General features: G+C 48.1%; 1 protein-coding gene across 1 annotated transcript in view; it reads right to left on the bottom strand.

The window, feature by feature from the left end:
• Nucleotides 1-12,393, bottom strand: part of PTPRJ (protein tyrosine phosphatase receptor type J) — a 174,994-nt gene extending 162,601 nt beyond the window's left edge. The window contains exon 1 of the mRNA XM_060400140.1: nt 11,951-12,393. Within this exon, the coding sequence (XP_060256123.1) occupies nt 11,951-12,391 (441 nt within the window). The 5' untranslated portion in view covers nt 12,392-12,393. The remainder of the gene's footprint in view (nt 1-11,950) is intronic.
• Between the last annotated feature and the right edge of the window lie 241 nt (nt 12,394-12,634).

Here is a 12,634-nt window from a genome sequence, read left to right as displayed (position 1 = left end):
CTCCAGTACTCTTGGCCGGAGAATCCCATGGACGGAGAAGGCTGGTAGGCTACAGTCCACGGGATCGCAGAGTCAGACACGACTGAGCGACTTCACTTTCACTTTCAATTTACCACTTAGAGCTTCAGGATCTAAAATCCATGGCCAAGACACTCTTACCTTCTGCGGTTCTGGGAAGCATTTCATTCCTGCCAAGTCACGGCGTGTGAGCAGCAAATGTCAATGGGCCTCCCCTCCCCCTCAGGAAGGTGGCTCTCCCACCTGTGAGAGTGGCCCTCAAGCCCAGCTGTCCTTCCAGGAGACTCAGTCGCACCCCGGCGCATGGGGGCAATGCCCCCCACATCTCCCTGTGTCCTCAAGGAAACCCACAACGAGCTGGGTGAGGTCCTGGCACAGGCTGTGGCCATGGTCCAGATTATAACTCTCTGGCCTCAGTTTCCTTCCCTGTACCTACACCATAGGATTGTATTAGTTAACACATACAGAGGCCTCACAATTCATAATGGCTATTCAACCTATGGTAGCTACTATTATTATCACCACGGATCCCCAACTCACCAGATGTGTTCAGATTTAACCACAAAGTTATCCAAATAGTTATCCAAATAGTCTTTCTCATGGCAAAATATGTTAGAATCAAACTAGACAACTAATCACAAGATGAATGAGATAAACTAAGGTACAGCCATACAACGCAATGAGATGCAACAGTTAAAAGTTAGAGAAGGAAAGAGTATTTACTCTCAAGGGGGAAATGTTTGCAACATACTATCAGTACTTTACAAAATGCCCCTGAGACTAGCAGAGGAAAGTGAACTCATACCCCAGAGGGACAGAGATTCTTTTTGTTGTCTTCTGTATTTGCTGAAAATTTTCTGGATGTAACCATGTTTGTTTAAAAAAAAAAATTTTTTTTGTTTTTTTCAAAAGACTTTCTACTGACTTCCCTGGTGGCTCAGAGGTTAAAGCGTCTGCCTGGAACGTGGGAGACCTGGGTTCAATCCCTGGGTTGGGAAGATCCCCTGGAGAAGGAAATGGCAACCCATTCCAGTATTCTTGCCTGGAGAATTCCGTGGAGAGTGGAGCCTGGTAGGCTACAGTCCATGGGGTCGCAAAGAGTCAGACACGACTGAGTGACTTCACTTTCACTTTTCTATTGAGTAACAGCGACCTTCCAAGAAGAAGCCTCATGTTTATGCGGTGGGCTGCTGGGATACACCCTACAAATGCATCTACCCCAATTTTAAAAAAATTGAAAAATATAAATTATAAAGCATGTATAGCAGGTAACCCTATTTTAGTAGAAACAGAACAAGCATAAAAAAAGACAAAGATCACTCATCAGAAAACGGTACCAGGCATTAATTTCAAGGGAGTGGAGATTACAGATAATAATCTTGCTTTCTTTTTTTATTTATCTGTATTTTCAAAATTTTTATATTAAAAAAAAAAAAAATCCCTGAACTGACTCATAGGGGAATAAAGTCACACTCTAGGTCAGGATCCTCCAGGCAACTGGGGATCAATCAGCATGAGTGGATTGAGGGCAGCATGGCCTGAAGGTTAAAAAAAAAAAAAAAGGCCAGGCTGTGAGTCTGAGTCCCACTACTCAACAGGCAGGTGACAACCCCTCAGAGTCTCAGCTCCCCTGAGAAGGTCCTAAGTTTTTCTTCAAAGTACACGACACACTAGACAGACAGTGTCAGCTCCCAACCAAACCCATTCACCAAAGAATATAGGGCACGGCCGATAACTTGTCTCACTGGGGTGGTCCCCCTGAAGTTTCCAGAAGGGCAGCTACTTAAGGTCAGGCCTCCTCAGCTGCCAGTCAACCCACTCCCCTCCTAAGGGCCTTCCGGTGCCAGCCACTGCACAATGGTCTGCAGTCATCTATGTGGGCACTGATGATGCACGTTTGGGGACATTATGCTAGTTTCCACTGTCTTTAGAGACAGAAACCACCTCCCCTCCCTGACCAACACCTTCCACCTCTCCTTGCCGTGTAACGGTGGCTTGCAGTGTTCTTGGCAATGACTGAAGCCGTGATGAATTCAATTTATATGCAATTCAGTGCAAACACAGACACACAAATATATATATATGCTTTCATTAAGCAGTTCTTGCCCATCCCACCTGCAGAAGATGCCAATATCTTCTATTCTATCATTTTTTAATGCTGATTGTAACTCATTAAAGTGATTTTATGACCCATGGTTTCAAACATACCACTTTACAGCATGCAAGTCTATGATTTGGTTTTCTAAACTTCACTATAAAAGAACATTTCCTGGAGCATATTAGATGGAACCATATACAACTGCCGGGACTCAAAGGACCAAAAACAGTAATTTCCTATGGTTCAACCTAATAATTACGAATGAACCAAACTAGGGGACTCAACTGGCCAATTAGCCTCTTGAAAGCTAATTCTAAATTTGACTAATGCTAAAAACTGGGCTATATAGTGAATGTACATTATTATTGTACAACAGACAGATGGCACCTGAAATGGACAAGACAAGTCACAGAGAGACAGTCCAAGTCACATCTTAAATGGGAATGGCAATGACAAGCTCAGGGATGCTGTGAGAACTGAATGAGATCATATATGTTGAAGGCCTTGCAAACCAAATAGGTAAAAAATGATATTCTAGTTTCCATAAATAGTAAAGTATGCCAGCGTCTCAGCAAAATAAGACAATGAGTGTGGTCCATGCCTAGTGGGGAAGGAGTAAACCCCATGACAGACGGACGTGAGAACATGGCAGCCCCTCAGCCAGCAGCAGGAACTGCAGCATCACCTTGTCGCCATGGAAACAAGGTGGACCAGTCGGCACGGACTCTCTCAACTTCCCATCTTCTGCAATTACAGCCAAGAATAACGCCTTCAAACTTTCAGTTGGCAGCATAAAATAACGCCTCATCGTCCTAGAGAAAATGTCCCCAGAGATAGGAGGTGGCCACAGTCAGAGCTGGCCAGGTCACAAAGATAGGAATGCTCAAGGAAGACCCTGTTTCTTTAAGGGACACGGTCAATAGTTCTATGCTCTTTGGGGACAAAGATCACACTGGCCACTCTTCAGTGACATCTTGTCCTCATTTAACCTATATTAATTCAACTTGTCAGAAGAGAAATATAATTTAAATTACCCTAGCAGAGAAGCCTACACCGACATTTTTTTCACATTATACATTTTAATATATCTATCTATACACACACACACACACACACACACACACACACACATATATACATATATAGGTATATCAGTTCAGTTCAGTCGCTCAGTCGTGTCTGACTCTTTGCGACCCCATGAATCGCAGCACACCAGGCCTCCCTGTCCATCACCATCTCCCGGAGTTCACTCAGACTCATGTCCATCGAGTCCGTGATGCCATCCAGCCATCTCATCCTCGGTAGTCCCCTTCTCCTCCTGCCCCCAATCCCTCCCAGCATCAGAGTCTTTTCCAATGAGTCAACTCTTCACATGAGGTGGCCAAAGTACTGGAGTTTCAGTTAGCATCATTCCTTCCAAAGAAATCCCAGGGCTGATCTCCTTCAGAATGGACTGGTTGGATCTCCTTGCAGTCCAAGGGCTCTCAAGAGTCTTCTCCAACACCACAGTTCAAAAGCATCAATTCATCAGCGCTCAGCCTTCTTCACAGTCCAACTCTCACATCCATACATGACCACTGGAAAAACCATAGCCTTGACTAGACGGACCTTAGTTGGCAAAGTAATGTCTCTGTTTTTGAATATGCTATCTAGGTTGGTCATAACTTTTCTTCCAAGGAGTAAGCGTCTTTTAATTTCATGGCTGCAGTCACCATCTGCAGTGATTTTGGAGCCTCCCAAAATAAAGTCTGACACTGTTTCCACTGTTTCCCCATCGATTTCCCATGAAGTGATGGGACCGGATGCCATAGATACATACATATATATATATATGTATATGTGTATGTATACTATCCATTGTGGATTTAATCTCAAATTCAATTTTAAAATTTCGTAACACAATCTTTACAATTCAGAATTATGTCCTTTTGCTCTAACTTTAAAAATCTAATCCTTGAATAAGTGAAACAGTGTTCTTATATTTCGAGATCAATTTACAAGGAACTTTAACATAATGTGATCTCATTTAACTTATCCAACTACCCTGTGTGAGAGGTACTACTGTTATACTAGCAATTTAGAAATGTGAACACCAAGGATCAGAAAGGTTAAGGTGCCTGCCCAAAACACACAGCTTTTAGATGGTGGAGCTAAGACTCCAACCTGGCGGTCTCGCTACAAAGTCTATACACTCTTTATCACCCAGAGGTCTTATTTAAATTTCAGTTCCTAAGGACAAGGGTTGCATCTAAAATAGTCATATTTTAGATATACTTAGATTTGAATTATATTGTTGCATTTGAAACACAAATGAGAGAAAAGGACTAACTTTCTTCATTTCCAAAGAGCTTGCACAGAAATAGATAACAAAAAGACAATCTCTTTTTAATGAACAGGGAGTTAACTCTCCCCACCAAAAAAAAAGGAAGGAAGAAATGCAAATAGCCTGAAAAAATGCTCAACTAACTCAAAATTGAAGATATAACTAAAAGTAACAGGATATAATTTTTTACCTCTCAGGCTGATACATATTTTAAAACTTAACAATCCTCAGTTCAGCTTACAGTATGGAGATAACAGAGACTCTCCAAGCCTATGTGTGCAGGTACAAATGGGAAAATTTAACAGTTATCAAATTTTCAAATGCAGGTTCCCTCTAAGCCAGCCATCCTAAAATTAGAAATTTACCCTATGGCTCCTGAAAGTTACAAGAAATATGTATCAAACACACTCTCTGAAGCATGATTTGTTAAAAAAAAAAAAAAAAAAAAGGGAAGGAGGGGGTTGTCAGAAAATAACTAAAGTGTCCATTGACCGGAATGGCCAAATAAACCGTGGTAAAGTCACACAACAGAATATTAGGCATTTAAAAGAATAATGGGTCCAGATAAGAAATAATCTCCAAGATAACTAAGTAAAGTAAAAGGCTAAAAGTAGAAAACAATGTATATATAAGGTTTCCTTTGATGTAACTTTTTTAAATGATGAACAAAGATACTTAAATATATTACATAGAAACATTTTTTCCCCCTAGGAGGAAAACAAGGATACCCAGAGTGGTTATCTGATACTTTTGTAACTGTGACAATTTTAGACTGGAGGGTTTTTAACCTAGGCTTCATGGGCTATTTTAAAGGAGCTGTAAAACTCCTGAAATTGGATACAAAATTGTAAATATGTCCATTTCTTTTAGGGAGAGGAGTCTTTACATATACATACTCTGCTGGGGTTGTAAACCTCGCCCTCCCCTAAAGATTAAGAACCTCTGTGTTGGTGCTAATTTTTAATATTCACTCACATCTCTTCTCAGAAGCCATGAAACAATCCTGGGCTGGGGCCAGCACAGGCACTCAGAAAAACACCACCCCATCCCTGCTCTGGAGAAGGGGATAGTTTGTGACATAATAACAACATTGTCTGCTCAAGCCTCAGAGGAGGCAACAGGGGACAGCTTCCCTCTAACAGGAAGAAGGAAAAGTGGAACTGAAAATTATTTGCATGTTTAAAATTAGACCTTCTGTGGGAGCTGACACTACTTGGCTTTCAAAGTGGCCCCCATCTGCTGTCTCACTACCACCACCCTTCACCCAGGCATTTACATGTCATGGAAAGGCTGAGACAATAGGGTGACTATCACAGAATCCCAAGGCTGATAAGGAAGCAATAGCAAACTTCCTGCAGCTCCTATGTTCCCAGCGGGCAGCAGAAAAGCCACTGGAAAGCCATAGGGAGCGGGGACAAAACTGCTGTGGACTCCTCTGGCCTGACACAGCTGTAGCTTCCAGGGATCTCCACTTTGTCCCTCTCATCACCACTTCCCTGGCAAACCCAGGGCCAGCCCTTTCTCTGGCGGGGGCTGGGGTGGGGCAGGGGGCAGCAAGGACACCACCAGCAGCCTGTGTCACAACTGTGACTGGTGAGCTGGGGGTGATCCAAGCGGTGCCAGCCCACAGCCTGTAAGAGACACGGAGCCAGGCTGCCTCTCTCGATCACCACGACTGCCTGGGCCCCAGGCGGTGCGTCCCCCGTTTAAGAAAGGTATCACATTCACAAGGCTGCCATAACCACACCATTATTTACATCATTATTTTACTCAATATTTTTCTCTTGAAAATACATTTATTATTTAAGTATTTGTTTATTTGGCTGCAGCAGGTTTTAGCTGGGGCACATGGGATCTTCGATCCTTGTTTGGGCATGCGGGATCTCTAGCTGCAGCAGGTACGATCTAGCTCCCCGAGCAGGGATCAACCCTGCCCCCTCAGCCCCAGCACTGGAAGCGAGGAGTCCCAGCCACTGGACCACCACCAGGGAAGTCCCCTCAATATTTTCCTTCAGCTCAACTTTTTTATTAAGCTTCACACAAATTTATTTAGCATGACACTCATGGATTTGACATATCACTTACATTTTTACTAAAAGCTCCCTAAAACGAATAATTACTATTTTTAATGGTATGTGAGTTCATTTTGCACACCCCTGGGGTTATTCTGCACCACTCTGTGGGAGACAATAAATACCTGTTCAACAAATAAATGACTTGAAGCCTCACATCCTCTCCCCAGATAACAGCAGAGGCCCCAACTGAACTTGAGCCTTAGATTTCACGGAGCAGTTCCCCTTCTATCTCACTTGATCCTCTCAACCACCCGGTGAAACAGGAAGTATTAGTCCCATTTTCCAGATAAGGAAATGAGAAGTCACAGAGGTTAAGTGGCTTGCCCAAGTTTATGCAACTACTAAGTGACTGAGGGGGGACCTACTAACCCAGGTCTTTCCATCCCAAATCCCATTCCATCTCCACTAAGGCAGACCCGCCTTGCAGATTCAGGCTCCCAAACAAACATAAGCAGGGGAAGGGGAAGGCCCTACAAGCTGGTCCTTCACAAGTCAGTCACCTCCTCTCCCCCCTCCCCCGTTTGTTTTTTTTTAAGTGTAGTTGATTTACAGTGTTGTATTAATTTCTGCTGCATAGCAAAATGATTCAGTTATACCTATATAAACATTTTTTAAATTCTCTTGCATGATGGTTCATCACAAGCTACTGAATATAGCTTGCCCTGCTCTACACCAGGCCTTTGTTGTTTCTCCTTTCTATATATAATGGTTCGTGTCTGCTAACCCCAAACTCCCACTGCATCCCTCCCCCACCCCCTGCCCTGGCAGCGGCCAGTCTGGTCTCTCCGAGTCTGTTTCCCTCTCGCAGGCAGGCTCATTTGTGTCTCCTCCTCTCCAGTTGAACACTGAAGACTCCGTAACACACCTTCTCACAGCACGGGAGAGTAACCTAGAGCGCCAGAGATGGCAAACGCAGCTCTGCCACAGACTATTGTGATGAGTCTTCGGTAAGTTCAGAACTTCAGTTTTCTCCCAGATAAAATGCGACCAGGAAATCCCCAGAAGTCCAGTCCAGTGGACACAATGCTTTCAGTGCCAGGGTCCAGGTTCAGTCCCTGGTTGGGGAACTAAGATCCTACAAGTCACAGAGTACAGCCAAAAAATTTTAAAAATAAGTAAAATTTTAAAAAATAAGATGGGGCCATGAACAGCACCTACTTCTCAATTATTTCTGATATGGCCAAATGGGATAGTGCATTAAAACCCTTAGCACAACACCTGCCACATATAAAGCTACCTATTAATTACAGTCTTAGTAGCAGCATTCTATTAGAAGGGAAATGCACAGAAAATTGCCTCTTACCCTGCACTCAAAATAATTCCCCTGGCCAAGCAGTGAATAAACTAAGTAAGTAATTGCTGATGATGTGCTGGTTAAACCCAGCAACTTTGCCTGGGTCTCAATCCCAAGCAAAAATTACTTTTAGGAGCTAAATAACCTCTCTGCTGACCAAAACTGCTCACTCGGGAGCCAAGATTCTCTTTGCTTAGGAAACCTTGGGTATTCCAGGGTTATCTTTATCACAGGGCTAAGGTTGAAGTCAGCTCAAAGTCACAGTCTAACCATAAACCAATTTGCTCTGTTTTCTTAAATTGCCTGCAAACAAAACATAATCATTCGGTTTTTTCCATTGTTGTTCTGAAGCAAAACAAAAATGTTTAAAGTTGCCTCTATGGGAATTTAATAAGCAATTTTGAAGGAGTCAAAATATTTTTTGTACCCTGGATGAAACAGGTAGGCAAGCAAACTTAAGGATTAGCTACAAGAGACAATAAACACAAACAGTTATTATTCACCAGGAAACAAGAAAATAAAAGCAAATCCAAAACACTATAAGACCAACAAAACAGCTGTCAGTCACCAGTTCGTGGTTTGGGTTTTTGTGGGGTTTTTTTTTCCTTCATTTTAAAGCAGTCCATGATCAAGCTGATTTCAAAAGGAATCTGTAGAACTACTTTTCTCGAGAGAAGGAGACCAAGGGAGGAGGGGTGGATAGCTTTGTCACATTGCCTAAAACATACATACAAACCAAAATTAGTGTGCAAAAATGCTAGGAGAATGGGTGAAGTCATTGTAACCAGTCAAGCCCACATGTTGGAATCATCCCCAGCCATCCTTCCTGCCTCGGAGAAAGGGGATGAGGAAACAGGTTCAAAAATTGCTTCCCCAGTCCTACTAAACACTGAGGCTTCTAGCATCTCAGCTTCCCTGCTTCTGTATCTGTCCTCATGAATGCCCAGAGTGCATTTTTTCCACAACTTGCCCATTTTTTCAACCTGCTACCATTGATTTCATTTTAAAATATACACACACACACACTCACACAATCCAAGCCTTACTAAGCCAACCAAGTGTTAGGGAGACAATCGGACCCCTTACCCACATTTCCTAAATGTATAAGCTTTGAACACCTCAAATATGACTTTCCATCTCAAATATGATTTGACTTTAACTTTCTATTTCATATCTGAGTAAATAGCTGATAACAATGCTGTGATAGTTTCAGGTGGACAGTAAAGGCGATCAGCCAAACATATACATGGAAAATACGATTTGACTTGGAAAACTCTAGGGCTTTCCTGGCAGCTCAGTGGTAAAGAATCCACCTGTCAAGGCAGGAGACATGGATGTGATTCCTGACCCGGGAAGATCCCACAAAAAGATGGAAAAAAGAAAAACTCTATTCATACACACAGTTTCAGGAGTATACAGTGAGGCAGCGCTGTGCCTATAGTAAAATTAAGAGCAAAGTGAAAAATGGTAACAACAACAAAAATCATGAAAATCAGAGACACAGGCAAGGGACACAGGCTTCAATCCCATCCCAACTCCTCTACCATCTTGCCAGGTGGCCTCAGTCCAATCACTGTCTTCCCTGGGCCTCAAAAGCCTTATCTTTAAAAAAAAAAAAAAAAGGAATTTGAGCTATCTTGAAGTCTGGTCCAGCTCAAAAATGCACTGACTCCCTGAAACACACAACATCAAAATGAATGGTCGAATGTGGATTTTGAAGATGTTTTTTCAGAAAGTCTTTTACATTTCCCATTTTATAATGCATCCAAAAATGAGAAATAAGACTCCTCAAGTTTCTACAGAACAAACTAGAGAGGAAGGAAATATCTGAATAGGGGACAAGTGTCGCACGGCAAATGCTACTGAAACACAAGGAAGGATTGGGCAAGAAACAAATTTACCCAAGAAACTTTTCGCTGATTCCAAACGGAGCTAGCAACCACTAAGGCCCATGCAAAGCGGGAACTGCTATAAGACACATTCGTACCAAAGCAAACTAAAAATAAATGCCGCGTCTGGTACAAGAGATCTTCAATATAAGGTGACATTTTTTTAATCTCATACACTGTTCTCCATGAATTTCCTTATAGGGACAAGGAGCAAGTCCATACACATTGTACCTTAATGATAATCCCACCTGGATGCCCTTTCGTGTTCATAAGGCTATTTCAGACACTGGCCAGTGAAAGCCCCTCAGACAAGCCCATGGGGCAGGTGGGGGTGGGTGGGTGTGTGTGTGTGTGTGTGTGTGTGTGTTCAGTCTCACTGGACTCTTTGTGACCTCCTGGATTATAGGCCACCAGGCTCCTCTGTCCATGGAATTTCCAAAGCAAGAATACTGGAGTGGGTTGCTACTTCCTCCTCCAGAGGATCTTCCCAACCCAGGGATCAAACCTACTTCTCTTGCGTCTCCTGCATTGTAGGCAGGTTCCTTACCACTGAGCCACCGGGGAAACCCATGGGGCAGGTGGTCCCATCCTACAAAAGCAATTAACTGAGGATGGAGGAGACTGAACTTGGCCCTGGAGCTGGTCTTCTGAAACACTTAGCCACACCTTCTCTGCAGGAGGTCACCGCACCTTCTAGGCCTTCCAGAGAGACTGGTCAAAGCCTGCCCAGGAAAACTGAAGGGACGTTGACAGCCAGAGAGCCCTCCGGGTGCAGAGAGCTCTGGAGCCCCCAGGCCCCAGCTACCTTCCTGTCCTGCCTGCTGGGCTGCATTGTTGCCCCAAGGCTGATGTTCCTCTTCTCAGGCAATCGTTTTATTTGTGCTTGAAAAGTTTTCCCTTGTAGTAAACCGTAGCGGCAAAGAATCAAAAATGTACAGAAAGATACATACGTGTATACATATAACCAAATCACTTTCCTGTACACCCGAAATTAACACAATAGTCCAAATCAACTAGCCTTCAATTTCAAGAAAGAAAGAAAAAGGAAGGGACCTGGGATGGGGCCGGGCGTGAGGTTGGGGGGAGGGGGGAGGATAGTTTTCCCTGAAGCCAGGTTCCCTCGCTAGTCAATAACTCGCTTCCCAGGTTTCAAACATCCTGTTCTTAGAGCTGCCGTCGGTTTAAAAGAGACATTTTTTCCTTCACAAAACCGGCAAGGCCCTTTCCATCGCGGGTTCAAGACCGTAGCAGGCTCCTAGAAGGGAACGAACGCGCTGGTTCAGCTGCGGCGGCGGGGCTGGGCGATTCTGCTTTTTCACTTCTCTCCTTCCAGTTCCCTGTCTGTGAAATGGGGACATCGCTCGGCTGCCCTGCCTCACCCTGTGGGAACGCCATGAAGGGGAAACGGCGCTTTTCAGGGGGACGGATCGCCAAAACGCCAGGCACCGCATTATCTGAAAAGCGAAGCTCGAGAACAGGGCGCGCGGTGGGGGGGCTGGGGGGGGGGGGGAGTAGGGAAAGCCGGCGCCCACAGTGCACGAATTAAGCACCCAGGGAAAGCAGGCAGCTTCTCCGGGAGAAGGACCGTCGCTCGGAGGCACGCCTGCGAGAAGCCACCTTCCCCCGGGGCTGCAACTTTCCCCAGAAGCAGCGCCCGCGGCCCGGAGGCCCCGCGCCTCGCCCACCACCCGCCGCGGCCGCGGCCCCGGCCCCGGCCCCGGCCCGGGCTCCCCGCCGGCCGCGGCCCTTCAGCCCCGCCCCTCGGCCCCCGCGGGCCGGGTCGGAGGTCGGCCGCCGCTCCGCCAGGCCGGCCCGGCTCCGCGGTCGGAGCTCTCCGCAAACACGCCCCCTCCGGCCGCTCCGGCCGGGCGAGCCGGGCCCGCGCCCGCCAGATGTGACCAGCTCCGGGCCGGGCCGGGCCAGAGACTGCCTGCAGCCCGCGCGGGGGGCGGCCACGGCGAGGCTCCGGATCCCTGCAACCCGGGACCCCCGAGCCCGCCGCCCTCCTTCGGGGACGCGGGAGCCGGGGAAAGGGCTGGGTCGCCGGCGCGCGAGGCCGGCCTCCAGGAGGGGAGGGCCCCGGGGACGCGGAGCGGCCCCCCCCCACCCCACCCCGGCCATCTGCCCCGATCCCCGCAATCAGGACGCGCCCGGGCAGGTGCAGGGGCTTGCAGTCGCGGCGCCCCCCTCCTCGCGCCCCCGCACCCCCGCCACCACCACCCCCGCCCCGGCGCCCACCACCCGGCGGCTCACCTGGCCCAAGCGCAGCAGCAGCAGCAGCGGCGGCAGCGCCCAGCGCAGCCCGGGCGAGCGCGGAGGCGGCCGCGCCTCCCGCGCCGCCGGCTTCATGCCCCGCGCGCCCTGGAACGTGCCCGGGACGCGCGAGCCGGGCCCCGCCGTGCGCCCGAGCCCCGGAGCCTGAGTCACCGCCTCCAGCCGCCGCCTCCGCCTCCGCCTCCTCCCGCCGGTCCGCCTCGTCCCCGCTCCGCCCGCCCCGGGCTTCCCCGGGGACATGGCAGCGGCGGCGGCGGCGGCCACACGGCGGAGCCCGGCGCGGCTGCGGCGGGGGGGACGCGTCCCCGGACGCGTAGGGGCTTCGCAGGGCGGAGCAAGCGGCGCCCACCCCCGGCGCACGGCGCCCGGATCCCGGCTCCCGCGGCCCCGGCGGCTCCCGCTGCCTCCTCCGCGCGTCATGCGGCTCCGGCTGCAGGGAGCCGCGGCGAGCGCTCAGCCCCCTCCCTTCCCCCTCCCCCTCTGAATATTCATCGCTTCCTCCCGCCCGGGCCGGCCGGGCGGCTGACGAGCTCCGCGGCCCCTCGCCGCCCTCCCGCTGCAGCCCCCGCCCCCGCCGGGCCGGCCGGGCCGCTGGGAGGGGGCGGCGGCGCGACCCGCGCGCGCCCGGGCGGCTCCCCTCCTGGCGGGCAGAGGAAGCGCCCC

This window comes from Ovis aries, chromosome 15 (genome assembly GCF_016772045.2).
Source record: "Ovis aries strain OAR_USU_Benz2616 breed Rambouillet chromosome 15, ARS-UI_Ramb_v3.0, whole genome shotgun sequence".
Lineage (NCBI taxonomy): Eukaryota > Metazoa > Chordata > Mammalia > Artiodactyla > Bovidae > Ovis > Ovis aries.
Note: the sequence above shows the minus strand (reverse complement) of the source record. Positions and strands in the feature narration are given on the sequence as shown.